The sequence below is a fragment of the Yarrowia lipolytica genome, chromosome 1D, assembly GCF_001761485.1.
Source record: "Yarrowia lipolytica chromosome 1D, complete sequence".
Classification (NCBI taxonomy): Eukaryota; Fungi; Ascomycota; class Dipodascomycetes; order Dipodascales; genus Yarrowia; species Yarrowia lipolytica.
In genome coordinates, this window is record NC_090773.1 from 2623711 (window position 1) to 2650932 (window position 27222).

General features: G+C 50.8%; 10 protein-coding genes, 1 non-coding gene and 1 pseudogene across 11 annotated transcripts; 8 read left to right on the forward strand and 4 right to left on the reverse strand.

The window, feature by feature from the left end:
- Nucleotides 1–528: 528 nt before the first annotated feature.
- On the forward strand, nucleotides 529–1122 carry YALI1_D26242g (uncharacterized protein; the record flags this gene model as incomplete). Its single annotated transcript, XM_068282796.1, has 1 exon — nucleotides 529–1122. One exon carries the CDS (start codon nucleotides 529–531, stop codon nucleotides 1120–1122), a length of 594 nt encoding a protein of 197 aa, XP_068138897.1.
- Nucleotides 1123–2607: 1485 nt separating this feature from the next.
- YALI1_D26263g (uncharacterized protein) lies at nucleotides 2608–3870 on the forward strand (the record flags this gene model as incomplete). The annotated part of the gene is made up of 1 exon (XM_503083.3): nucleotides 2608–3870. The coding sequence occupies one exon, from the start codon at nucleotides 2608–2610 to the stop codon at nucleotides 3868–3870; it is 1263 nt and encodes a 420-aa protein (XP_503083.1).
- A 1730-nt stretch (nucleotides 3871–5600) lies between these two features.
- On the reverse strand, nucleotides 5601–7880 carry YALI1_D26316g (uncharacterized protein; the record flags this gene model as incomplete). Its single annotated transcript, XM_503084.3, has 1 exon — nucleotides 5601–7880. The coding sequence occupies one exon, from the start codon at nucleotides 7878–7880 to the stop codon at nucleotides 5601–5603; it is 2280 nt and encodes a 759-aa protein (XP_503084.2).
- Nucleotides 7881–8285: 405 nt separating this feature from the next.
- YALI1_D26320g (uncharacterized protein) lies at nucleotides 8286–9197 on the forward strand (the record flags this gene model as incomplete). Its single annotated transcript, XM_503085.3, has 1 exon — nucleotides 8286–9197. One exon carries the CDS (start codon nucleotides 8286–8288, stop codon nucleotides 9195–9197), a length of 912 nt encoding a protein of 303 aa, XP_503085.2.
- A 682-nt stretch (nucleotides 9198–9879) lies between these two features.
- On the forward strand, nucleotides 9880–9953 carry YALI1_D26336r. The gene has a single exon. It is a non-coding gene; the product is annotated as a tRNA-Val (tRNA).
- Nucleotides 9954–10912: 959 nt separating this feature from the next.
- Nucleotides 10913–12657, reverse strand: YALI1_D26360g (uncharacterized protein; the record flags this gene model as incomplete). The annotated part of the gene is made up of 2 exons (XM_503086.3): nucleotides 10913–12321; nucleotides 12567–12657. The coding sequence occupies 2 exons, from the start codon at nucleotides 12655–12657 to the stop codon at nucleotides 10913–10915; spliced, it is 1500 nt and encodes a 499-aa protein (XP_503086.1).
- Nucleotides 12658–13249: 592 nt separating this feature from the next.
- On the reverse strand, nucleotides 13250–15700 carry YALI1_D26394g (uncharacterized protein; the record flags this gene model as incomplete). The annotated part of the gene is made up of 1 exon (XM_503087.3): nucleotides 13250–15700. The coding sequence occupies one exon, from the start codon at nucleotides 15698–15700 to the stop codon at nucleotides 13250–13252; it is 2451 nt and encodes an 816-aa protein (XP_503087.3).
- Nucleotides 15701–16890: 1190 nt separating this feature from the next.
- YALI1_D26409g (Misc non-coding) lies at nucleotides 16891–17155 on the forward strand (annotated as a pseudogene).
- Nucleotides 17156–18486: 1331 nt separating this feature from the next.
- Nucleotides 18487–20067, reverse strand: YALI1_D26438g (uncharacterized protein; the record flags this gene model as incomplete). Its single annotated transcript, XM_503088.2, has 1 exon — nucleotides 18487–20067. One exon carries the CDS (start codon nucleotides 20065–20067, stop codon nucleotides 18487–18489), a length of 1581 nt encoding a protein of 526 aa, XP_503088.1.
- A 1594-nt stretch (nucleotides 20068–21661) lies between these two features.
- On the forward strand, nucleotides 21662–21984 carry YALI1_D26454g (uncharacterized protein; the record flags this gene model as incomplete). The annotated part of the gene is made up of 2 exons (XM_068282797.1): nucleotides 21662–21776; nucleotides 21827–21984. The coding sequence occupies 2 exons, from the start codon at nucleotides 21662–21664 to the stop codon at nucleotides 21982–21984; spliced, it is 273 nt and encodes a 90-aa protein (XP_068138898.1).
- Nucleotides 21985–22941: 957 nt separating this feature from the next.
- Nucleotides 22942–23703, forward strand: YALI1_D26467g (uncharacterized protein; the record flags this gene model as incomplete). The annotated part of the gene is made up of 1 exon (XM_503089.3): nucleotides 22942–23703. One exon carries the CDS (start codon nucleotides 22942–22944, stop codon nucleotides 23701–23703), a length of 762 nt encoding a protein of 253 aa, XP_503089.1.
- A 2215-nt stretch (nucleotides 23704–25918) lies between these two features.
- Nucleotides 25919–27049, forward strand: YALI1_D26496g (uncharacterized protein; the record flags this gene model as incomplete). Its single annotated transcript, XM_503090.3, has 1 exon — nucleotides 25919–27049. One exon carries the CDS (start codon nucleotides 25919–25921, stop codon nucleotides 27047–27049), a length of 1131 nt encoding a protein of 376 aa, XP_503090.1.
- Nucleotides 27050–27222: the final 173 nt, after the last annotated feature.

Consider the following 27222-nt stretch of genomic DNA (forward strand, 5'->3'; position numbering starts at 1 on the left):
TCTCCTTCACGTGCCATTATTCGGTCTTTGCTGACACATCATAAGTTGACAACGTTAGGTGGGGAAACGAGGCTCGGTACACTTCTTTGGACAGGTCTCATGCTGATTGACAAGGGTGCCGTAGGTGAGACATGGATACGGCCAGTTTACCACCGACCGAGACATATTGGATCAAGTCGAGAAACGAAGCAACGAGAGACATTGCCTCATCGGCGTGAAAGTGGACCTGACCGGGTCGTCTCACCTCCTAGGGCAGCAGTTTGCCGACCGATTTACAGGTTTTGTCGATCATTGAAGTTTGGCGAAAAACGAGCAGATCGAACGGGACATATGGGCGTGGAGAGTGGAATACGAGTACAACAAGAGTGTTACAAAGTACTTGTATTGTACTGCAAGTGTGAGGCAAGTTGTACAGCGGTAATACCGACGACGAAACCTAGCCATGGCTGCCATCGAACACTTTCCGAGATTGGTTAAGTTTGGTTAGTCTTGTCGAATCGTGAAAGGTGCAATAAAAGTAGACTCTGGATGAGTTGGAGAAGAATGTCAACAACTTCAATTACAACTAGTCCTCCTTCCAAGTCAGCACCAGTGTGTATATATCCACGGCCAAAGCACCGTAAGGTCGTGCAGCACCAACCATCGGTCTCCACCGCCCGTGCTAGAGTTCTGTCCGGAAGTTGGGTCTCTCTTCCGGCAGTTTGGCCGCCAATAGTTCCTTTTGCCAAGCGTCTCGCAATTGACCACTGTGGGAACTGTACACCGGTTTGCATTACAGAGGTTTGGTGCCCGAGCGCGGAATACCGCAAGGCGTGGTTGCCGCAGCGTCAACAGGAGCTCGAGGGGGCTTTTGGGAGCATTCAAACAGACCGCCTTGTCAGCACCGTTGTACAGTGTCTACAGTGTCACTCGAGAGCGCGTGCACCAGACTCAACTGCTCATATTCAAGAGCAACAAGTCAGGGTCCGATCCCAGGCCCTTCTCTATCCCGCGGCTGAAAACGTCCTCGGGGCCTCGGGGGACCAGCGGACCCGTAGACGCCGCCCATCAGTTTTTTTTCTTCTTCTTGGGCTTCCTTTTTCAAATTCACTTTTTTCTCACCGTTTTCCACCTCTCTTTTAATCTAACCGTGGTAAAAGAGAAAATTTCTTTGCGCCAATACGATAGGAGCCGGCTGTAGTGCCAGAGTTTTGGGGGGGGGGGTAGGAACGAGTCGGAAAAACAAACGTGTTTTTCACACATGAATACGGGCGGACAGAGCAACTCTTCAGCCCCTCTACCAGCCCCCCCAACCACCGCGGCAGCATATCCGCGCCCTGAGACTCCTAGCACCATTGTGCAGTTAGTTGGTGGTAATTAATGGGTCTTGGGAGGCCGCAGAAATCGAAAAACCATGCGGAAAGCCAAAAAAATAAACCTCGACGCGCACCTGTGCATGTAATTGCATTCTCTTGGTTCTCCAAAACTCTAAGAAGCCAAGAAAAAGAGAAAAAGACAAAAGCTCCAAGCTCACATGTGCCCCACCGTTAACGGGCCTAATGGCCAGGCACTTTATATACCTTGGGTGTTGGCCCGCCTCAGACCACCACCGTTAAAACGAAGTCATTCATTTCTCGATTAAAAGTGAGTATCGCCTCGAAGTAACCGGCCGTGGATGGGGCCGTGAAGGAGCCAATGGACGACTGACAATGAGACGTGCGGCGCAAAACGTTCAATCTTGGGTATTGTGAGCGACCACAAATGGTGACAGTTTACACACCACCACACCATTGTATTGCGTTTGCAACAACAGCAGCAGCAGCAGCAACAACAACAACAACAACCACAACTGCCCGTGTGTGGTGACGAGATCGCCTCAGGCGATTTTTATTACCACCTGTGACCCGTTTGTGTGGACTATTGTGCCGAATAACCTCCAGAGTGCATATCTCAGGTGGAGTTGTTTAGGCCACATACCAAAGACGAACCCTTGCCCTTCACGCGTGAAAAAAAGAAAGGAGGTTTGAGATATGCAGAACAGGGGTGGTGGTTTAAGAGAGATATGAGAGAATAAGCAAGCGTGAACAGACAGCTGATGTGTCGAGTCATGTGACTGTGGTCACGTGGCATCCCTCAAATGAGACTAGTCGGATATCAAGCCACAACCTACAAGTGCTCGTCTGGAAGAGGTGGGTGACATGATCTCACAGACAGGTCTATGTGTCTCATTCCAAACCAAACACACACACACCATAGACACTCGCTTGCTTAACCCTCTTACTCCCAACCTTAAGGTTTTTCCCTGGTTGGGAGTGTCTCACTCCGTGTTTGGCTTGTTTGTTTACGCAAATGTCGGTCGGCAAACTCAAAAGTCTATTTGACACACGCCGCGACACGCATAGAAAACATAGTCTGTCTGCCCCTATCTCATCTCGCTCTTTTCTTTCTTCTCTCTCCAGCTGACTTGTCAACCCACCCCAGTCCTTCATTTCGACCCATCACCTACCCCCCTCTCCACCTCCCGTTTGGACACCTCTCTAACTCAGTACTGAGCCGGTCTCGTGTTTCAATCCCGTCACTCCTTCCCTCGATCTTTTCCCGTTTAAACGACTACACTACAACTACAACATGAAGTTCTCCACCGCCCTTCTGGCTCTGGCCGCCGTCGCCACCGCCCAGCCCATCGTCGGCCACCACGCCCACCACCAGCACAAGCGAGAGGCCGGCATTGAGACCGTCTTCGTCCAGGTCACCAACTACGTTGATGCCAACGGAAATGCCGTCGACGCCAACGGAAACCCCGTCCAGGTCGCTACCCAGGCCCCCCAGGCTCCTTCTCCCACCGCCCAGGTTGAGGCCAAGGTCACCGCCGCCGCCGCTGCCCCCGCTCAGGAGCAGAAGGAGGGAGGCTCTTTCGCCGCCTGGTGGTCCAACATGTGGGAGCCCGCCGGACAGTCCACCTCTGCCGCTGCCCCTAAGTCTTCTCCCTCTGCCACCCAGAAGCAGGAGGAGGCTGCCGCTGCCCCCTCTTCTTCCTCCGAGGCCCCCAAGTCTTCCGCCTCTTCTTCCTCTTCCTCCTCTTCCGGATCCCAGGGTGTCCCCCAGTCCGACTCCTCCTTCCCCGGTGGAGCTCTCGGTATGGTCTACTCTCCCTACAACTCTGACGGTACCTGCAAGGACGCCGGAGCTGTGAAGTCTGACCTCGCCAAGCTCTCCAACTACGAGGTGATCCGAATCTACGGTACCGACTGCAACCAGGTCCCCAACGTTCTGGCTGCCATTGCCCCCCACCAGAAGATCTTTGCTGGTGTCTTTGACGTCAACGACGTTGACAACTCCCTCAAGGCCATCTCCGATGCCGTCAAGGCCCACGGCGGCTGGGACGTTGTCCACACCGTCTCCATCGGTAACGAGCTCGTCAACAACGGCGCCATGACCGCCTCTGCCATGAACCAGATCACCAACTCTTCTCGACAGAAGCTGCGAAACTACGGCTACCAGGGACCCGTCGTCTCCGTCGACACCTTCATTGCTGTTATCAACAACCCCGAGCTCTGTGACGCCTCCGACTACATGGCTGTCAACGCCCACGCCTTCTTCGATGGTCACATCAAGGCTGAGGACGCCGGCGAGTGGGCTGTTCAGCAGACCCAGCGAGTCTGGACTGCCTGCAACGGTAAGAAGGAGGTCATGATTGCCGAGTCCGGCTGGCCCTCTTCCGGAGGAACCAACGGTGTTGCCGTTCCCTCCAAGGACAACCAGAACAAGGCCATCCAGTCCCTCAAGTCCGCCATTGGCAACGACTGTATCCTCTTCACCGCCTTCAACGACTACTGGAAGTCTCCCGGTGCCTTTGCCGCCGAGCAGTACTGGGGTATTTTCTCCAACTAAGCTTCTTTTTTTGAGTAGCCGTTGATAGCGATGTATTTAGCTAATTGATACCTCTAGAAAAACCAAACAAAGTAACAGATTAATTTAACCATCTAATGTGAGAGTACAAGTAGTATGCATTCTCTGTATTAAGTAGTTTTAACCAGCGAGCACTCAAGTACCTGTACTTGATGGTTAGGTCTTGTACTAGAACTCAGCCTAGCGAGCCACCAAGACTGCGCTCCCTGAAACCACCGAAAAAAAACGCATAGATGCGTCTATTTTGGTGTGGCCTGTCCCGTCATGTTGCGCCGTATTTAGCCACATATGCAGTAGCGTGTTTAGACTGTTGTTGGTCTTGGCGAAATGCGGTGGACTGGCATATCTGGGGCTCCGAAACGGGAATACCGTCCTCGTATTGGCTGCGATTGGCTGGAAACAGTTCTGATGGCCCGGGTGTCACTTGTTGACGTCTGAAGTGTGACGTTCTGGCGTCTCATTTCCGACACTCCTGCAGTCTGCATCGTACAAAGTGAGGTGCAGTGAGGTGCAGTGAGGTGCAGATGCAGAGGACGAGGTCGTTTATTATGAGCTGAAACGGAGTTGGCTGAGCTGGGTAAGATTAAATAAATGAGAACGTACGGAATCAATGATCGAGGGGCCACGGAGGTTCGGGGGCTGGTTTGGTGTAAAATGAGTGTTACGAGCACTTTATGAAGAGAGTGGTTGCCACTTTGAGCATCTCCTACTGCAAATACAACTACTGTAGTTATGTACGATACTTGTACCACTGCACTTTGTCGTTAACAGCCATTATGGTACAGTATCGTACCGTAGGACTTCTCCTGTACAGTGCATACGAGTTCTCGTGGTAATGTAATCTTAGCCATGAGTGTTGGTGATCGGTTATCACAAAACCCGTCCTACATGAAACCGGTGCTATACGCAGTCATCTCGCCGTTGATATCAAACATGTCTGTCTTCTACACGGTGCTTATAGTAGAGACAATCCAGCATTCCGGTTGGGTTCCGCCAGTGTTCCATGGCACCGACTATCTTGGTACTACTGTACAACATTCCATAAACGGAGCTAGAGGAGCTGTAGCTAGTGATTAGTAACCGGAGCTAGAGGAAATACGTGCAAGATCCACGCTAGTCCGAGGGCCGTCCTTCCTATTTGTATATCACGCATCCAGCCAGTATTCCTGAACGGGAATATCACCGTTGGTAAGAGTATTGGACGCATTAGTTCAACTACCGGTACAGTATTTGTAGCCGAGGCTAAGTGACTTGTACCCGAGAAGCTCGTACTTGTAGCTACGAGTCGAGCACAAAAGCTGTGGGCAAGCAATCTATGTCAGAAAAGAGATGAACTACGATACCTGTGATTGTACTACTGCAGCACTACCGGTACAGTGCAGTATGTACTTGTGACCATACTGTATGTATGCGCTGTACTCATACTTACCGTACTCATGGTCTTGAGCATCTAGAGTAATTCGCAACTGGTCTCAATCATATTGTACCAGCTATTTGCACTCATCTCATGCTACTCGTACAAGTAAGTCCCAGTTCTCGCCTTCATGTTCTCACTGCGCCAAACCACCCCCAAGATTGTGTGAAGAGCGGCTGATCAAATCAGATTGTGCTTGCTGTCGACTCAAACAACCATCGCTCACACCAACCGTTAATCTCATAAAATTACAATATAAACACTATCGTCCCCTAGTCTTGGTACCACCACCAATACTCTACTTCGCACCCCCCTTGGCACTCTCTGCGGCCCTCTTGGCTTTGAAAGCCAAGTACTTTGCACTGTGCCCGACTCGCACAATACGCATCTTCTTCGGAGGCTCTCCATACTTGGACAGCTTGAGCTTTCCGTACATGTGCGTGTCTTTGCAGGGCTCAAAAGTGTCGGGGCAGTGCACAGGCGGCGAAATGAACCACTGCACAGCCATGGTTTTCTCTTTAGTAGGCCATCGAGCAACCTTGGACGGCTCGTTCGTCTCGGGATCCAGCTCATATCCTGCACTCAGCTGCTGCTGCACAGCTTCAGGAAGCGTGAAGTTGACGGGGGGACCCACCACCTGAAAGATCTGCTGCTCGCCAACAGGCCCAATAGGCTGCGCATGTACAGGAACAGGACCCTGCATCTGAATGTGCTGCAGAGGAGCAGGGGTGTAATGAGGTGGCAGGGCAGAGTTGGTCCCAGGAACCACAGTTCGAACAGCGGGCTGTTCTGGAGCAGGTCGAGGAGCCAGGTGGCCAGAAGCAGGCTTGGCCCCCATTCCATGAGGCTGAGGGGAAGCGTAGTCACCAGTGTTGTTCGTTCGCTGGAACTGAGGAGGCTCTATGTACTCGTCAGCAGGAGTGGGTTCCTCCGGGGGGTCAGCGGGGTCGAAAGGACGTCGATAAACAGCTCCAACAACAGGAGGAGCATTCTCCACGCCCAGGGTCGCCTCAGGAACAGGATCGTCTTCTCGAGCTCCAGGAGCAAGAGTGTGTTTGATGGGAGAGGGCAGTCGTCTCAGAGGCTGAACCTTTTCAAACAGGTCCATGGCGTAATCCTGAGAGTCTACCTCGTCGGGGATACACGCCTTCCAAGTTCGGATCTTGTTAAAGGTCTTTTCCACCTCGTTGTATCGGGATTCACACAGGTACACCTTTCTGTCACCAATGCCCTGGGGCCGACCTCGCTGGTACCGTGTGAAGAACATGACAAAACACTTTTCCAGAATCTCGTCCACCAGATGGTCTCTGTACTGGCCCGATTTGACCACCTCGTTCTCGTAGAAGACCTTGTCTACTCGATGAACGGTCTGTTCGGGCCGGTAGTACCAGCATGCATTGACCCACTTCTGACCGTCGGGAGCCTGCCAGATTCGGAAGATTTGGCCAATGGTGGGTTTGGAGGGATCATTCATGTTGTGAATATGAACCCAGTCACCCACTCGGTAGATGTCACCTCGATGCTGGACACTGTCCAGGGGAAGGCGTGATGTTTTGTTGTTGTTTCGCGAGGCCAGATCCTGGTATGTAGAGTCAGGTTTTCGCATCTCCTCGTCGGCCAGCAACATCATTTCTTGCTGCAGAATCATGGCGTCGTTGTAAATCTGAGAACCCTCCACGTTGAACTGCCGCGCGTTGGAAAACATAAGGTTCATATCATTGAGAAACGCCTCCACAGTGTCGTACTTGCGTCGCTTGATGTTCTTCTTGATGTTGTCCAGAGCGATGGGCTTGGCAATCTCCTGATAGTACTCCGGGTAGTCTCTCTTTTCAGGCAGCTTTTCGAAAGGGAATGACCGCACCAGTCCCTGTTCGTCACGGGCCTTTCGAACGCCCCGTAAGATGGCCTTGATTCGGTATTCGTGCGGTTTATCAACGATAGGTGGCCGGCCTCGCTTTCGGGGCATGTCATCCATACGGCTTCGCTGCGAGTCCGAGTCCATCTTCTTTCGTGTTCGCACAGACTTTCGTCTCGATTTCCGTCGTCCATCGACGTCGTCATCGTCCGAGTCGTCACTCAAGTCATCCTCGGAAGAATCGGACCCAAACTCCATCTCCACATCGGAACCCTCAGGAAGAGGACCAATAACAGGATAGGTGAGGTCATCGTTGGAAAACTTGTTGGTCTCTCGAAGTACCTCAATAGCCTTGTTCAGGTAGCCGTCCAGAAACACTGCATCGTTGTAGATTCCGGAACCCTTCATGTTGAACAGCCGAGCATTGTAGGTAATCTGGGCGAGGTCGTGAATGAAGTTCTGCACGTTTCGGTACCGCGGCATCGACCGCTTGATCTGTGTCAGCGACAGAGGCCGCTTGATGACCTTGTAGTAGGTTGTGAGACTTCGGTCCGGCAACGAGTGGAACACCTCAAACACCTTGTTGTTGTCAATGTCGTTGTCGATCGTGTAGATGCCGTCAAACAGCGGCGAAATCAGGTCCGAAATGGGCGCGTTGGCCGCGGCGGCCTTCATCACCGCGGGCCGGGCCGTTTCGATCGCGTCCGCGATTGATTGATTCATGTTGGTGGAGGTTGTCTACGCGAAGTGTCGACTGTAGGTTTGAAGGTTGGGAGAAGGGAGCCTAACTATGGGGTGTGATTGGGAGCGTGTGTTCGATCCACGCAAGGGTCGTATTAAACGGGTATTTGTAATGGCATCAGAAATGCAAATTTTGGAGCTTGAGAAAAAACCTGGCAACAGGGGCTCTTTGTTGCATCTTTTACCGGGCTTATAACAGTTTCTCATAGTCTGCTCCGTGTTTTCCACCCCACACATGTTACGCAGGTTTAAATTTCATGCATGAGGAGTCATGTAAGACATCACCATCACCACTACAAGTAGTGGTAGCACACGGAACAACCGACACAAAAGAGCGTGCCAGTACGAGTTTATTAAAAATCAGCCGTGTTCAGAATATCTCGACTCATGCTTTCTTCAGACCTGGAATCGTTCCAGAAACATCTTTTGTCGTCCCGCAAGATCCTGGCTCTTGTTGGCGCGGGCCTCTCTCAGTCGTCAGGCCTCCCTACTTTTAGAGGAGAAGGAGGCATCTGGCGCAACTACGACGCAGCTGAACTTGCCACGCCCGAGGCATTCCACAACGATCCCTCCACGGTATGGCAGTTTTACGCCCACCGAAGACACATGTCTTTGAAGGCCAAGCCCAACCCGGGACACTATGCTCTGGCTGAACTGGCCCGAAGACTGCGCGGACGGTTTCTGACACTTACGCAGAACGTTGACGGTCTCTCGTCGCGCGCAGAGCATCCCCAAGAAGCACTTTTGAAGCTTCATGGAGACCTGTTTGCTCTCAAATGCACGTCCTTCTTCTGTTCATACACCACCGAAGACAACTTTGCAGACCCACTAACGCCGGCACTAAGTATCACCGACAACTACAACTCGGCACAGCTGCAGCGCCACCGAATACCCGTCGAAGATCTGCCCACATGTCCTCAGTGCAAAGAGGGTCTGCTGAGACCCGGAGTGGTGTGGTTTGGAGAATCGTTGCCGTTCAAGGTCATGAACACTGCCGATGAGTTTCTCGAGGACGAAGACGTGGATTTGATTATCGTAGTCGGCACATCGGGAAGCGTGTGGCCCGCTGCTGGCTACGTGGAGCGAGTGGCCCTCAGCGGAGGTAAGGTGGCCATCTTCAACATGGAGATTGACCACTACCAGTATGGAGAAAGTGAGGCCGAAACCACGGACTCCGAAGATAGCAGCAACGAAGACGCTGTGATTGAGGGATGGGCCTTCAAGGGCAACGCCTCCGAGTGGTTGCCAAAGGCTCTGGAACCTGTTATTGGGCGGGCCTTTATGAAGAGAAGAAGTTAGACTGGAAACGGGAACTTGTGGACCAAGTTTAGTGTTAAATTGCATTATTTATGAGTATTTTTAGGGCGTATGAACTATGTAGTCTAGGGTCTTGTAGCCATGTTACAAGCGGCGTTACTGTTAAGAGATAGAAATAGAGTGATCACGAGGAACCAGGGAAGTTGAAGAAGTTGATCCAACTACTTGTCCGTGCGAGAGATAACTACTTCTGCATTTATTCTATATCGGCATGTGGAGTACCAGCAATCCTTACCTCACACAACGCTTTGACCAAGTGGAGGATGGAATGTATCACGAAATAGATGATGGACAACAGAAGACATTTTGAAGATCACCGAATGAAGTTTTATATTCTTTTTTCATCTTGTTTTCATCTGGAATACGCCTTATTTAAACCATTCAAAATTTCTTGAGATATTGTCCCATTTTTTTATTTTTTTTATTTTTTTATTTTTTTATTTTACGGAATTACATTTCAACAACTACTTGAGGCCTAAAAACAGTGTTATACCTGCAAATCGGATTCGGATTCGGTTGTTTAGAAGAGCGCATGATATTCGTGTTTGCTGGTCCATTCGCGCTTTTTTAATTTATTCTAATGATTCTTTTTATTCTAATGATTCGCCGGTTTGGAACAGTTTTCAGATATGGACGAACACTGCCATTTTTTAACATAATTCCGGGTTTCTTGGTCTAGTTGGTCATGGCATCTGCTTAACACGCAGAACGTCGGCAGTTCGATCCTGCCAGAAATCACTTTTTGCTCCCCACGCTGGTCCTATAACAGGATACATTCCTGCATCTGGCTTGATTCACGATATACAGTATGTACTGCATAAAGACTTTATGCATGCACGTCGTGGACTGCATGCATATCAGCAATTTTTTTGCTCCTAGTGCAATTTCATTTCTTCCGGGTTTCTCCGAACTGTAACAGCATGTAATATGGTCATTCAAGGCAACGGAAGGGGATGGAAACGAGATGATTTGAGGGAAAAAGGGCAGTTGACGGAAACGAGATCAATTGATGGAAACGAGATCATTTGACGGAAAAGAGGTACTGTACATTATTGCAACACATGCCATAACACCCGTCTATAGTCCTACTAGCATTTCAGCAACATATCGTATTACTAATTTTCCGGTCGCGCTATCAACATTTCCGAGTGTCCATCTATGTACACTGTGATGTGTAGAGCTACGGTGCGAAGAGATATCAAGTAACACCATTCATGAAAGATAATCGCAAACTCAGATCAACTGGTCTAATGATCCACTACAAGCAGCAAAGACAAACCCATTGACACTCAGACACAACACAATCATGCCTCGTTGCTTCTTCCACCTAACTGTGTCATGCTTGATCCGATATGACTGCCGTCTGTTCTACATGTACAGTAAGATACTATACACTCGTGCAGCTGGAATTCGTACTTCGCGGAGGAGTATCAGTGGAAGCACTTCTTCAGCCGTTTCTTTAGACATTCACACACCTTGATAGTGCACCCCAGATCAGCTCTTGATCCAAGAACATTTCGGCTTTACCAGTTGGCACTTTGTGATCTACGACCAAATGAAATCTACTTGTACTTGCTCTAGTTCGCCCGTCACCTACGGCCATGTACTCTACAAGTTGGCTTGCGACCTGACCTGGCCACTCGCTACCATACAGTTCAGTCATTATTATCTACTACTAAAAGCACCACTAAAAGCGCTTAAAAGTGGATGGCCTTGTCGTAAGTGGCCATGGCGGCCTCCTTGAAAGCCTCGGAGAGAGTGGGGTGGGCGTGGCAGGTTCGAGCAATGTCCTCGCAAGAAGCACCGTACTCAAGGGCAAGAACACCCTCGGCGATCATCTCACCGGCGTTGGGGCCAATGATGTGGATACCGAGAATTCGGTCAGTCTCCTTGTCAGCAATGAACTTGACGGTACCCTCGGTGTCGAGGTTGGTCTTGGCTCGAGAGTTGGCGGCAAAGGGGAACTTGCCGACGTTGTACTTGATGCCGGCCTCCTTGACCTGCTGCTCAGTCTGTCCAACCCAAGCAACCTCAGGGTGGGTGTACATGACAGAGGGGATGGCGGCGTAGTTAACGTGGCCGTGACCGGTGGCAATGTACTCAGCGGTAGCAACTCCCTCCTCCTCGGCCTTGTGGGCCAGCATGGGGCCGAAAGTGACGTCACCAATGCATCGGATGTTGGACTTGTTGGTTCGGTACTCCTGGTCGATGATGATTCGGCCCTTGTCGTCCTTCTCGACACCGGCAGCCTCGAGGTTCAAGCCCTCGGAGTAGGGTCGTCGGCCAATGGCAACGAGCAGAACGTCGGCATCAAGGGTCTCCTTGTCGCCCTTCTTGACGTTCTCGACCTCGACCTTGACACCGTCGCCCTCAATGGCACCGGAAAGCACCTTGGTGCCAAGCTTGAACTTGATACCCTGCTTGGTGAGCATCTTCTGGGCGGCCTTGGCGATCTCGTCGTCCATACCAGCGCCAATGGCGTTCTGGAACTCGACAACAGTCACCTCGGAGCCGAGTCGGGACCAGACGGAGCCCATCTCGAGACCAATGATACCTCCTCCGATGATGACCATCTTCTTGGGGACGGCCTCGAGGGCAAGGGCACCAGTGGAGGAAACAATCTTCTTCTCGTCAATGGTGATGCCGGGGAAGGGGGTGGGCTCAGAGCCGGTGGCAATGATGATGTTCTTGGCCTTGAGGGTGACGGCCTCGCCGCCATCAATGGGGTCGACCTTGACCTCGGAGTCGGACACAAAAGAACCGGCGCCCTTGTAGTAGTTGACCTTGTTCTTCTTGAACAGCATCTCGATACCGCCGGTGAGACCCTTGACGGAGGTCTCCTTGGCCTCCTGCAGCTTGGCGATGTTCATCTTGACGTCAGAGACCTCGATTCCTCGGTTGGCGGAGTCGGTTTTGATGGCGTGGTACATCTGGGAGTTGTTGAGCAGAGACTTGGAGGGGATACATCCGACGTTGAGACAGGTTCCTCCGAGGGAGCCTCGCTTCTCGATACAGCCGGTCTTGAGGCCGGCCTGGGCGGCCTTGATGGCGGCGACGTATCCACCGGGGCCACCTCCGATAACAAGGACATCAAGCTCCTCGTTTGCTGTTGTTAGTATTTGCCTTGTGTGGGGTGGCGGACGCTGGCCGGAGGGGTGCAACGGGGCGACTATGGTGCAGACAAAAGACAGTGGCACAATTCGCAATTCAAAATGTCCAATTGACACGTCTCATGTCCTTTTCTCATTGCCTCTTCCCATGGATCCTTGTGTGTCGTCGCGGCCATGGTGGTATCGCATCGGGGGAGTTTTTTCCCCGTAAAAAAGCCCTCCCTGTCGCACAGATACTCACCGGAGCTGTAGCATCGCTGGAACTGGGTCACAGCTCGGGTTCGGGCAGCAACGCCGAACTTGGAGGGAAGAATTCGAGTGGTTCGCAACATTGTCGTGTTGGAAATATGTGTGAATTTCGGAAGGGTCTGGGTGAGTTGTTAAACTATGCGTCTCTGTAGGTGCGCTCCTCGCAGCAGACTTACCCTGCTCTTGTTGGGTCCGGAACAATAGTCAAAGGCAAATGTCACATTTGAGTTCACACACTCTCCTGCCAGTACATACTGTACATACGTGCACTATGACAGGTCCGTGTTCGCGCGGAGGGTCTGAGGGCGGCGCTGGTGGCGTTTAAGAATTGGCGCACAAGATACTCACTGTGTGTGTTTGTGATCGTGGCCTATCATTGCGGAACACGCCCGTCTATATATACTCTTCTGTAGAGACACACGGACCCCGTGATGGTGCTTAGCAATCGCAGAGAGTCAAAACTGTTTAAGCCAACGGAAGCTTATTTTAGGTGAAATGCGCTAATACCCGGTTGTAGCCGTAAAAAGCGGTTGTTGGTTGGACGGGCGGAAAATGGGGTAAATGAGAGGGAAAAAATTCAACAAACAGACAGAGACGAGAAGGAATTAAAAAAATACAGTATCAATTACATCTACCTGATGGCGCGGGGGGTGCGGGGGGTGCGGGGGGCGTGTGTTAGAACAAATCACTGGCGCGCACTCGCTTTCGAGGCGGCGAAAGACCTTTCTCCGGAGTAGGAGCACGGCCCTTGTTGGGGCTTCTACAAGGACTTCTAGAAGGACTTCGAGAGGAACCTCCAGACACGCTTGGAGACCTGCTTCTAGAATAACCAACTCGTCTGACCGGAGATCTCGACCGCGAATAACTGGCGGCCCGGTAACTGCTCCGGCCTTTAGCCCCTTTAGATTTAGGTCTCGGAGATGGCGATCGGGAATAAGATCTCGAACGAGAGTATGACCGCGAAGGCGAACGGGAATAAGATCGAGACCGCCGTCGACCACGAGGCGGAGAACCGGTTCTATCCCGAGATAGAGATCTTGACCGTGACCGGGATCGTGGCCGGGATCGTGGCCGTGACCGCGAACCAGGAGACCGAGTTAGCGACCGCCTTCTACTTCCTACACCTCGTCGTCGTCGTCGCCCCCGATCATCCTCAGACACTGAGTCATAGGAGTCATAGGAGTCATAGGAGTCATAACTATCGTAGGAGTCGTAACTATCGTAGGAGTCGTAGGAGTCGTAGGAGTCGTAGGAGTCGTAGGAGTCGTATGAGTCATAACTGTCGTATGAATCGTAACTGTCGTACTCTCGCTTCTGCTCTTCCTCCTCCTTCTTCAGCCTCTCCTCCTCCTCCACCAGACCAGGAAGAATCTCCCGCATACCATCTGTCAAAGGACCAAGATTAATGGCAGTGAAATAGTTGATGGCAAACCGAACATGAGAAGCATTCGTCTTGGGGAACATACCGGCAATGTACTGCTGCACAAACGACTTGGAAAGTCGCTCCTTCAACAGATCCATTCCCAGCTCCTGACGCATCTCGGTGAACATAATCTTGAGAAAGATACGGTTCGAGGGGTTCGAGTCCTCTTCAGTCAGAGAAACAGCCTCCAAAACCTTCCACGACAGAGAATCTGATGCCAACAGGTACCCAAAGAACGTGGCAATGTTTCTGATCTGATTGGGCTCGTATCTGTGGATAACCGAGTAAAAGAACCCAAAGGTGTTCTCAAAGTTGGTTCTCCATTCCCGCGACAGTCTCAGAAGCCGCTCTCCTGTACCTCCGTAGATTTTGTTATAAATCTTCTCTTGAGCACAACACTCCACAAGCATGTTCGTCACCTCCTGGGTCCGCTTGAGACGCAGAATCAGAGCCTGGTCTTCGGGGAGACCCTCAGGGATCTCAATAACCGTTCGAGACAGCTTGACAAGCTTGTGAACGATTTCGTCGATCGACATGGTCGACATGACCGTCAGATAAATTTTCTTTCGCAACGTAGCAAGCTCTGTACCCGTGAGGTCTCGCACAGCCGAGGTAGAGGCTTGAGCCTCCTCCTCTTCATCCTCCTCCTCCTCCTCTTCATCATCTGCCTCTTCCTCGGCTTCACTATCATCTTCCTCTTCGTCGTCAGAGTCTCCCAGGATCTCCTTTTTCAGCAAATCGTACTTCTCCTCGTTGGCCTCGTAGTCAGGGTCCATAACAAAGTAGTTGAGCAGCTTATCATCTGTAAACTTGTCGTCCAAACCCGTCATATGTGTCACATAGTCCTCCTCGTCTACCAGGTCCAGTTCTTCTTGAACCACAGGGTAGTTTTCGTAGCCGTCTTTTCTGATCTGGAACAGCGTCTCGATCATGTACTGCGTTCGTTTTTCCAGCTCGCCATCATGCAACACAGCTCGAAGACGCTCAAATACTCCGTTGTTGGCAGCAGGCGAAACTTCGGCCAAAAAGGCACCGGACTCCTTGATGAAAGCCACAGCAACCTCGACAGAGTGATCTGTGGGGGTCTCAAGCAACAAATGCAGCAACTGAAGCACTAGAACCTCATGAGCAACATGGTAATTGCACAAATGCGCCAGAAACGTCACACTTGACAAACACACGTCCTTCTGATTACGCTTGTAGCCCCGTCGAAATTGCAGAATGAGTCGTCGCACAAGCAGCTCGCCAACCTGAGGTAGCTTGGAGTTGACAATGGCCGTCAGACAGGCGTAGACAGGCGTATAGGGCAGAGCAAGACTCTGGGCGGTCATGACACTTCTACAGAACAGCCCACGTCCTCGGATGAGATTATGAGTGAAAATCTCCCCCGCAATATCTCGAATGTTCTGAGCACTGACCTTGTTCACCAGCGAGTTGATTGCCTTCTTGAGATTGTCAAACTGGATCTTCTGGAACTCCTTGGACGTCTTATCCTGGACCAGCAGCTTCTGAAGCGCTCTGATTTTAGCAGGAGGAACGTATCGGCCTCCAGACTTTAGCTCCATGAGTTTCTTGAGCTCTTCTGCCGCTGCCTCCAAGTCATCTTCTGGGTTCTTTACTTTTTTTTCCAGTGCCTCTTCAGAAGGATCCCCCTCCTCCACATCCTCCACAACATCCTCAGAAGTATCCTTCCTGTCCTCCATCGAGACATTGCGTTCCTTGTCGTTTGTACTTTCCTTGTCGTGAGTACTTTCCTTGTCGTTCGTGCTATCCTCCCTCTTGACAGTCACATCCTCCACCTCCCTAGGGGCCAAGGGGCTTCTGTCATCATGGCCTCTAGGGCCATCTTTGCGTCGTCCATCACCTTCCCTTCGTGACCTCCGGCTTCTGCGACTGGTTCTGTGTCGGCGCCGCTTCCTTCGGGGCGACCGAGATGGAGAATATGACCTGGACCGAGATCGTGACGGGCTTCTCGATCTGTCGCCACGATAACTGCGTCTCCGGAGGGATCGAGAATCGGAATGGTCACGCTTCGAGTCACGTGTTCGGGCTCCTTTCACGTGTTCGGCCCTTTTCACGTGTTCGGCCCTTTCACGGTGATTGACTCCTTTCACGTTCCGCGTTCTTTATCACTCTGCTGGTTATGTGTTGTCGGTTGACTGTCTTCTGTTCGTGCTTTGAATGTATTTCTGTATGTACGGTGGAAATATTTCAGTTCAATATCGTTGCATGAGGTAAATTGCCGTTAGAGTTACTAGGTGTTAGTTGGAGTGACCTAAGTATAATTGGGAAGTCAAAAAATAAATAAAAATAAATAAATAAAATAAAAAAAAAAAAATAAAATGTTAACTAATTTTGGCGCGAAATGGGCCCGATGAAGATGAAATTCAAAAGGAAACTCGTACTATCCTTCAGCTACAACTTGTACTTGTTCAAGTACCAGGTGAGATTTTACCCTTTGAGCGTCTTTTTTCTTGCACTATTTACTTGTATTAGTATTCACGAAAGTAACCCGAAGTAAAGTCGATCTCAAGTAATATATATCTGTTGTCTTTTGTTCTGATTTTCCGATTCAATCCGATATATTTTGATTTATTCTGACTTTCTGATTTAAAATGGCGATTCTATTATATATAGAGAAATATATATATATATACTTTCAACGTGAGTATACTTGTCCCAAAAGTGCAATATATGGCGGCTTTCTCAAGGTCTAAAATGAGCGTATAATATATCATTTTAGTCGCATAGTGCTCCTAATCACATTCCCGTATATATATATTTTGCCCCATCTCGTCCCAGTCCCGTCTGACCCGGCTTCAGTCGAAAAACAGCCTTCCATGCTTCCAGTCAAATGTTCATTCTCTTCGGACAGACTTGTGTGATGTCCATGTATTGATGACAAGTATTATTGATTAGATATAGTTAATTAACAAACTCACAACCCTTTAGGGACACCACGTTCCGATAGTAGCACACACCCTTCGGTGTGTGCGTGCTTTCTCCATTCACCAAAAGAGATTCTAGATCAGAGAACTATCTAGAGGATTGGACGTTCTCGTCTACGACCAAAGCTGGTCCTCTCATCACTATGTTGACTTTCATCATTATGTGGGGAAACTAGCCAGGTATTACCTTACCGGGTATTACCTTCAACACCATGGCCATTTTCGTGTGTACATGTTCTGAAGAGGACTTAGCCGCCGGCAAAAACCCACACAACTCGCGCAAATCGCACGATACGAGAAATCGGATAAGCCCAACACACTCCTTGTGTCCAGGAGCACCGTATTCTGAGGTCAAAATGCTGAAAACGACCGTGCCTCCTCAAATCACAGGGGTTCATCGTTTATGAACGGCATCAAATAACGTTTCCTTTTTATGTTCGAAAAACATGAACTCGGGCCAGTACAAGTACACTGTGGCTTATGTTTACCCTCATTATCTCACGTCTAGCAGTTGTAAGACATGTTAGGGCGATCATTCCCGAAACGGACGATATTATCCGAACATATCCTGATTACTCGAACATGTCCTGACTTCTCGAACATGTCCTGATTACTGAAAATGTCCTGATTACTGAAAATGTCCTGACTACTTGAACATGTCCTGCTACTCGAACATGTCCTGCTACTCGAACAAGTCTTCATACCATTCACATGTCAACAAGGCCAGTATAGAAACGTCCACAAGTACGTACACCCGTTCCTGGCTCGAGTGCTACTCGAACGATACGGGAACAAGTTTGGCACGGCGATTTCCCCGCCAGAACTCTCGCGGACATAAACATTCGGCAACCCTTCGCTTTCTGAACGAACGAAAGCACTAAAGGATGCTCTGATGCGAACCCACTAGGCCGTTTTTGTAGTGTAGAGGGACCAGAGAACCCATGGGACAGCAATGTCCAATGCTTGCCACTTGAGTATTCAACAAGGAGCTTGGTCCTCAGCTGGTCGTATATTTTTGAACGCTATCGTTATCGCTACCGATTGGCGAGAGGCGCAGATCTACAAGCAGGCACTACTTGTAGTGGCTGTCTAGCACGGCGCTGACGCCACATGCAGCAGTCAAAGGAGGACGATACCATAAATACATATATATATCTACCAGTGGTACAAGCACCAGTGTGTCTCAAAAGAAAGTGTGCAGTCGACTACACCAACTCCAACATGCAATCCGACAAAGAACAAACTCATCACTTCGAGGAGGATCTCGACGACCGATTAAGAGCCATCGAGTCGCGGTTGGACGTCATCTCCGAGAGACTGGACGTGAAGACGGCCTCTGAAACCACGTCGTCGACGTCTCAGGCATATTATTTTTCTTTGGTGGGAATTATCGCCGTCTTCGGCCTCCTGGTAGTCGGTATTGAGTATATCAAGTACCTGAAGCAGTTGAATGGCATCGAAAACTAGGTGTACAATTATTCAAACAATATATTCAATGCAAATCCCCCACAAGTACCTCTCTCTCTATATATATCTCTTATCTAATGGACCATTCCGTTGTCGATGGACTTCTGCACAAAGTTCCAGTAGTCCTTCTTGGTCCATTTTCTCATTCTCTTGCCAACCACAAGCACAATGAAGAAGGTGCCCATGCAGGCGGCAGAGACTCCCGCGGCCTCTCCAAATGCGTTTTTGAGACCCTCCCGGGTGATCCACGGCGTGATTCCGTAGCCGATTCCGAAGGACATGCAATTTCGGATGACAATGAGCGTCACTAGCGAGTCGGAGCCGATTTCTCTGTAGCAGTCGAGGGCGTAGTTGACGGAGGAGACGGCCGGGATGGTGGCCAGACCTCCGATGATGCCCATGCCGATGACGGGGCCGATCCAGTGGATTCCGTTGTATGCGCCGACTCCCCACAGCACCAGCATGGCCGGGTTGAGAATAATGTGGATGAGAATGATCCACAGTCGATGTTCGGGCTCTGACAGACCGCCGTTTCGCTTGGCCAGCTTGATACGTAGCAGATCGGACAGGTAACCGGAGTACCAGGATGTGATAAAAGTGACGATGATGGGCGACACGTAACACAGACCGACCATGGAGGGCTTGAAGTTATAGGGAGGAGCTGACAGAATCATGGAGGCCGAGGCATTCAGAATGTTGAAGAAGATGATACCGGAGCCGTAGAGGAACCCGGCGTAGACCACGGGAGGGAACTTGAAGAAGATGATGAAGGGACGCTTGAACATCTCCCACAGCATATTCTTTCGGGGTTTGTCCCACAGTGCGAGTTTCTGTCGATAGGTCTTCATGGGCTTCTGCTGGTGTTCAAGAGACGATTCGGATCGGCCTTCGGAGTAGTCGTCGATTTTTTCGGGGTCTCCAGATCCAGAAGAGCCCTCCAGAACCGATCCCTCCTTGGGGACGGGTTGGGCAACGTGTTCTCGCACGTAGTTGGTCTCCTCGAAGAAAAAGAAGAGGAAAACCAGACACACTCCGTTGAAGATGGAGCCCCAGTAGAAGACCCACTTCCAGTTCATGCCCTCTGCGATGAAGCCTGCAACAAGAGGAGCAATGTAGGACGAGAACATGAGCGCAAAGGCGTAGACTCCGACCCATCGGCCTCGTTCGTGCTCGAAGAAGACGTCGGAGATTGTGATTTCGCACATGGTTTCCATGGGCGCTCCCAGGGCTCCCTGAAGGATACGAGATCCGATCCAGGCGCCCTGGGACTTGGCGTAGGGACTCCAGAGCTGGACGGCGAGAGTGCCGAGCACGGAGAGCAGATAGATGGGCCGCTTACCGTACTGCTGGCCCAGAGGCTGGCAAATGAGACAACCGAGGCCAAAAAACAGAAACATGTAGCCTGTTCCCTGGTTGAGCTCGTCCAGGGTCTGTCCACTTTCTTCGGTGAGCACCGAGAAAATGGAGTACAGCGAGTTGGACGGCACGACAATGGCCACCATGTAGACCACCATACAGAACATGGAGAGCAGTTTTCTGTTTCGCGACCAATTCAGCGGGTCATCGGGGTCTGACGACGGGATGGGCGACACCACAATCTCCTGGTCCTGGTCAACCAGGATGATTGAGCCCGGAACTGCTTCGTAATCTAGCATGTGTGGGTTGTGTGGTTGACAAGATTGTAGTTTGGCTTGTCTATGTTCAATGTCGAATGTCGATATTGCCGTGGAATCGATTTCTCTTGTTTTGCGCAGTTCGCCACTTGACGTGTCGAGTTGCAGACCGTGTCGGGGTATATGAACAAGTCGCGCTACCTCTGTTCTATATTCCTACTACCGATACTTAATCTTTGCATCGGCGCTCATCTCAAATTTTTTTAGACTCTTTCAACGGCCAAACCTAGAAGCTTGCCGCCAGGTTTATTTCACTCGGGCCAATCGGATCTCTGAGGTACCGGGGAGGAGGCTGATACAAGGCGCTGAAGCAGGTTGTTTACGGCTGAATTGACTTGAAATCTAGACGGAGGACCCCGACGTGGCCAATGTCGTGACTTTTCCCTGCAATCCGGCTCGCGGTCCCCACGTTGTAGCTTGCTGGAAAAAACCAAGAAGTGGCTGACTGCAACGTGATTGATGAGACATTTCCGAATCCACCTTTGTCCACTCTCATCACGTCCAGAGTTGCATCTGGTAGGTGTGGAGGTCCGGAGTGCTGTTACACGGGGCTCGAGATATCGATTGTGGTGGAGCCTCTGATTGGTCCGATTACGGCTCGTTGTCTTTCCACCGCTTCAGCCGTGTGTGGCATTCTGTTCTAGGAAGCTGGGTCCCTGGTGGTAGCCACGGTTTACCTTGCTTTTCCCTTTTTTCCCTTTTTTCCTTTTTTTCCTTTTTTTCCTTTTTTCCTTTTTTCGCTTTTTTTTTCACTTTTGGGTGTCTCTTATTTTGGCTTTTTGGGTGCCCTTTTTTTCCACTGCCAAGTATCCATCTGAACAATGTACCAACTGCAGTCTTCAGAAGCAAGCGGCAGATTCGGAGGCCAAAACAGACGGAAATCGACGTGAGAAGAAGGGGAAACAGCAACAAGAGGCCAGAACCACCCGAACGGCGCGGGTTTGGCGCCGCATACACCCAGTTTAGGCCAGGAACGTGCTGAACACAAAGTCGCCCAAAGTCGCCCATGGAGTGCGGAATCTGCAAAAAAAGGAGCTTATTTCTGGGTTGATCCGGCGGAACAGGACCCTGGCCCGATGGATCAGAGGAGAATCCCGCCAGATATCACAGGCCAAGCTCCGTTACCCCACAGATATCGCCCGTTAGCGTCTCTTATCGCGGCGCACAATGGCCAGGGTGCAGAGATAACCAAGAGGAGCTCTTTTGACCTTCCTACACGCCAATTTGCAACGATTCCACGACCCACCCCGACCATCAAACCCTCAAACCCTCAGTGCCTTCTAATGCGCCATGTCGGCTGCGGTTTCCTTGTGAGGATCCAAGAGTCATGGACTGGCAGCGTGTGTGCCAATGCTGCCACTACATGGTAGTTCCAGCTAACAGTGGGGTCTGGTCAGGACACTCATTCTGCCTTGGTATGGGCTCTAGAACCACTTGCACCTGATCCACCACCACCGGTTTCCAGATAACCATAAACCCCCCGAAACAGTCGCGCGTTCTTGTCTGCAAACCTGGGCGTCTGCCGGAGCAGCAAATGAAAGTCTGATCCACCCAAGGGCTGAAACAGGGCTGAAAAATGGCTATCAGCGGAATGCTAATGGGGACTCAAACAAGAGCTTCGTTGGGTGGAGTGGGTTATCGAGAAAGCTATCGATTGATTCAGAATAGCAGTTGGCCGTCCTTCTCTATAAGTATTAGGCGTTGACCGACAATCTATCTCCGCACAATGCTACTGCACAAGTCTACGCCAGCGTGGAGGTGAAGTCTTCGACAGTTCAGGTGGGTGGGTACATACTTGCACTCGTACTCGTACTACAGCTGGCCGCTAAATCCGAGAATAGTTGGGCTACAGAAAGTTGTCTCGACTGGAGCACGGATATGTGGCTGGAATGTAGGTAGCAGATCGGCAAAGACACCTAAGAGTACGAGTACTTGTAATTAGGAGGACTTGTACGACTTGGGTTTCAACAGACTCATCGCAGAACTCCTTCCTCACGCTCGTCCCACCGCCAAACCTATAGCTCTTGGTCTCAGACAGTCTAAGAGCATACGAATGAAACAGTGGCCAAGTCGAGTGAGTGAAGCTCAAATATTAGTCAGGCCCAATTCTACAGAGTGAGAATGGTACATTCTACTGGCACAATAGCGGTACTCCTACTTACCAACTATACCCTAGGAAAGCTGTCTTTAGACCCTGAAAATGGCCTTTGGACTTGATCCGAAGGCGACACTCGTACCGCCACTCTTCGCCACTCTTCTTTGCTAGCTGTGAATACTCGGCAACTGTCAATGAGCAACTGATCTCGTTTTTGGAGTGAAGTTTTGAGTGAAGTTTGAATGAGTTCGTTCATGGAACTACTCGTAGCTCTGAACTGAACACTTCCGAGACTTGTCACCAAGGCCGAGTTTTCAAGGGTTAGAAAAGCTGTCTCGTCGGTACAACTCGTTACTAATCGCCGACACATCCGCTCACATGTGCTCCAAGTATATAACATGTACGCCACTCTACTATCAAACTCCATCTGTGGATACATTTCAGATTGGTGTTAGCGAAAAGGGCCATTTTGATCTCCCCCCCTCCGAACGATTGCGGTCATGGCTCCATGGCAGAGGCCAAAACGGACTCCACTGGTTGCTGCGTTTCTCCGAAGTGGTGGTGGGTGGGGAGAAGAAGATTAGGCCTGCAACTTTTTTTTTGTAGTCTCCCATGGGTGGGTTACCCGGCCCAACATACGGCCTACAGCTGAGTATGCACCTTCATGCAGGTAAATGGCGTGCCGTGGGCTGTTGGTGGAGTTGGACGACAAACCTGACAAGTAGTTGCACCCATTGCCCAATTGCACAAAAGCACACACAATGTCGATCACGGCGCAAAACCTCTCCTACACCTTCCCCAATGGGCTTGTGGGCATCCATCCCACCTCGTTCGACCTGCCTCCCGGGTCTAGAACGTTGCTGATCGGAGCCAATGGAGCTGGAAAGTCGACGTTGCTGCGAATTCTGGCGGGAAAGACCCTCGCCAAGGCCGACAGTCTCATTGTCCAGGGCTTTGATCCCTTCCGAGACTGTTCTCCTCCTGGAATCCGGTACCTGGGCACCGAATGGGCCGGCAATCCAATCGTGAGACACGACATTGAGGTCACCCAGCTGCTAAAGTACGCCGGAGGAGATGCCTATCCTGACCGACGAGACCATCTTGTGCAGCTGCTGGACGTGGATCCCACCTGGCACATGCACGAGGTGTCTGACGGAGAGCGTCGGCGAGTGCAGCTAGTCATGGGACTGCTGGTGCCGTGGGAAACTCTTCTGCTGGACGAGGTGACGGTTGATCTGGACGTTCTGGCCCGAACTAACCTGCTCAACTTCCTCAAGGAGGAGACCGAGACCCGACAAGCCACCATTGTTTACGCCACCCATATTTTCGACGGCCTCAACCAGTGGCCTACGCACGTTGCCCATATGAGCCAGTCCACCATGTTGAGTTGCGACACCTACGATGTGGTCCAGCGGGAGTTCCCTGGCAAGAGCATTCTGGAAATTGCACTGGGCTGGATCACCGGGGATATGGAACGGCGTGGGCCTCGCCTCCCCAGAGCAAAGAGACAGAGGGTTAACTAGGCTATCCACCGACAGTGCGATAGATACATCGACCAATGTACATGTAGATATATAATAGATCTGATACTAATGATATGGTTCCAATGGTATTAGACAGCTTCTTGTCTTGCGTCAGCCAAGGTGACTAAGTCAAAACGGCGCTAAACATAAGCCAAGAGAGATCTGACATAATATCGCCCTTAAGACCCGATGTGATACCCACTAGGGTTGCGTGAGCAATCTATACACTAGCCAGATGGCTTCTTTGTGTCTTTAGTGTCGAGTTGGAGAGTGGTGATACTCCATGGACTATAGCTGACTGTCCGAGTAGAGTATCAGCAAACCACATTAGACGACAGAGCAGCTCTTGCACTTTTACTTGATATTTTCACAACTGATCTCCAACGCCATTACTAATCAGATACGATGGATACGACGCGGCTGGGGCCCGGATTAGGTTGATGGAGATCGGCATCGGAACCCCAGTGCTGCTAAAGGTACGAGTTTCAGGTGTGCATCTACAAGTAGCAACAGGTGGGATATTTGTATGAAAGAAAGGGGAATTATTTATACGAGTGTGTGACGGGGACTTGGCAGAGTTGAATGGTTATGTTTTTATTCTACAGATGGGTCTACGAGCCGTGTTAGTCTTACTCCTTTCTTTCAGTTGCTGCATCTCACGGACTTGTTGCGTGTTCCCGTGTGGGAAAAAGAAACACGTAGAACCCCAACAAGGGTCCATTTTGGAACGGGGAAAATTGGCGGAATCAGGTGAGTGGCACATAAGTAGTTGATTTTCCAAATAAATCTTCAGTTTCCTACTTGCTGACCCCTGATTTGGTGGGGCATGTTTTGTGCGTCCAGCCTAACTCTGCCGACTCCGATAAGCGAAGCGGATGAGATGTGTACAGCAACCTGCAAGTACGGGCACTGTAGAAAAAGGTGCGAAGATTGTAAAGAGCGGGTTTAGTACGAACGACGGTAGCGAGCATTCAGCGACAGCCGCGACGACCAGCTGGTCAGATTGAACAAGCTGAAAATACCTAGAAGCCTTGACCTAAACCACTAATCATGTCGAGGGTCTTCAAGAGTCTGCACAAGTCCTATCCTGCTCTAACACCACCTTCCGTCTTGTGCAATTGACCCCCACATCCCCACATTGTTGAAGCACCGACTTACTACATCCACCCAGGGCCTAGACCCGCCTTAGTCATGTGGTGGCAGGGAGACAACAACAACAATACACCACCGGTAATACGAGCTAGACGACTCGCAAGAGACTTTGCCCCAAACCAACGTTGCCAGACACGTCCACGCCATGTCACACGTGTCCGTAAAACACACCACTTTGCCTCAGCCTCCCACGATTTGCTTTTCGCCCTTTTGGCATGGATAATGCAGCACTTGCCGAGGTTGACATGAGGTGTGGGTGGCAATAGAGGCGGAAAAGGAGATGGTATGGAGGACCGATCTCTTAGTAATGGCCACTATTGATGCAGATAAGCCCTCTAGAGCCCCCTCCCCCGCTTGTCGCTGTTTTTCAGACCCCGCTAAAAGTGGTGGTGTTGATTCTACACCGGTCTCGCCTAAACGAGATAAACGACACCGTCGAATAATAAACTTCTGTCACGTCCGCAAAAATATCGGCTCATAAATATAGTTGCATGTATGGGGTGATGAGGTCTTGTATGGAGTCATTAATGGCCACAAGACAAGAGGAATACACGGAACGAGTAGAAGCACGGATCTGGGCTTGTATGGGCGCCTGCCCTAACCCCCAACCCTTTCCTGGGGTGCCCTACGGTTGTTCCCCTGGCCCGAATCTGATAAAAGTAGCGTGTTGATCCGAGATAGAGTTGCAACGTTGGAGAATGTGTTTTTTTTTTTTTTTTTTTTTTTTTTTTTTTTGTTGAGGTTGTGGTTTGCGGGGTCCCTAGGTTAGAAGAGAAGGGGTCTTGGGAAGCGGAGACGGGCGGTAGAGTCTGTCCAAGGGTTCTGCGAGTCACGTGACTGCCGGTGGTGTGCCGTCCGCCTTGTCATCTTGTCGCTCCCCTCGTTCCCGTAAAGGGCTAGGGTAATGCAAAAAACCGCGAAATGAAGCATGAAAAACAAAAAACCCACACGTTTGGCGTGCACCCCCCAAAAGGCAAAAGCCTCTTTACACGCAGTTATATATATACACCAAGAAGGACTACCACTGTAACGCTCCAGCTACACGACACACACACCTGCCGCCATGGATATCGCTCTGGAGACCATCGACACGTTTGTGTTCGACTACGTCTACGCCAAGGTTCTGCCCTACAAAATGAAGCTTGCTCCCCAGGTGGCCAAGTTTCTCCGTGTCCAGGACTTTTCAAAGTCTCTGATCGACCGCAACACGGGCTTTTTCTTCCCCGAGGCTGCGGCCAAGCTGGCGACCGCCAAGAACCCCGAGTTCTACGGCGAGCCCGTGTTCTGGAAACACGCCTACGACCACGTTCTGGCCTGCGGCTCCATTTTCGCCCGAGACCACATCATCCGACAGATCATCTCCTTCACCATCATCACAGCCACCTTTGGAGCGCTTCTGTACCTGTCGTTCGCCACGCTGTCCTACCTGTTTGTGTTTGACCGAGATACCTTCAACCACCCCCGTTTCCTCAAGAACCAGATCACCCTGGAGATCACCCAGGCCCTGAGCGCCATCCCCTTCATGTCTCTGTGCACCGCCCCGTGGTTTGTCGCAGAAGTCAGAGGCTACTCACGCATGTATCTGGAGGTTGAGAAACACGGCTGGCTGTACTTGATTTTGCAGTTCCCGCTGTTTCTCATGTTTACCGACTGTGGCGTCTACCTAATCCACAGAGGTCTGCATCACAAGTGGGTCTACAAGCACCTGCACAAGCCCCATCACAAGTGGATCATGCCCTCTCCGTTCGCGTCGCATGCCTTCCACCCTCTCGACGGCTACTTTCAGTCTCTGCCCTACCACATTTTCCCCTTCCTGCTACCTCTCAACAAGATTTCCTATCTGATTCTCTTCACCTTTATCAACTTCTGGACCATTATGATCCACGACGGCGAGTTCCTCGTCAACTCTCCCGTCATCAACGGTACCGCCTGTCACACGGTCCACCACCTGTACTTCAACTACAACTACGGCCAGTTCTTCACTCTGTGGGACCGAGTGGGAGGCTCGTACCGACAGCCCGAAGATGAGTTCTTCGACCACTCCCTCAGGAAGGACGAGCAGACCATCCGACGCCAGGTTGGCGAGTTTGAGAAAATCCGAGCCAAGGAGGAGAGCGCTGACGATCGAGTCTACGTTGGAGATACCGCCGCCAAGAAGACTGTTGCTGTCAAGCGAAACACCAAGCAGGATTAAATCTTTGACCATGAAGTGAAGGACAAGGACAACAAAGCGGCGAAGCGAATGCCTGGGCTCTTTGACAGCTGCTTTGTTCTCAAAGGGGACGATAAAGAAAACAGTAGATAATTCCGTCTTACGACGAAGAGTTGAGGGAGCAAGACTCCACAGCTGGTAACGAGTTACGATAT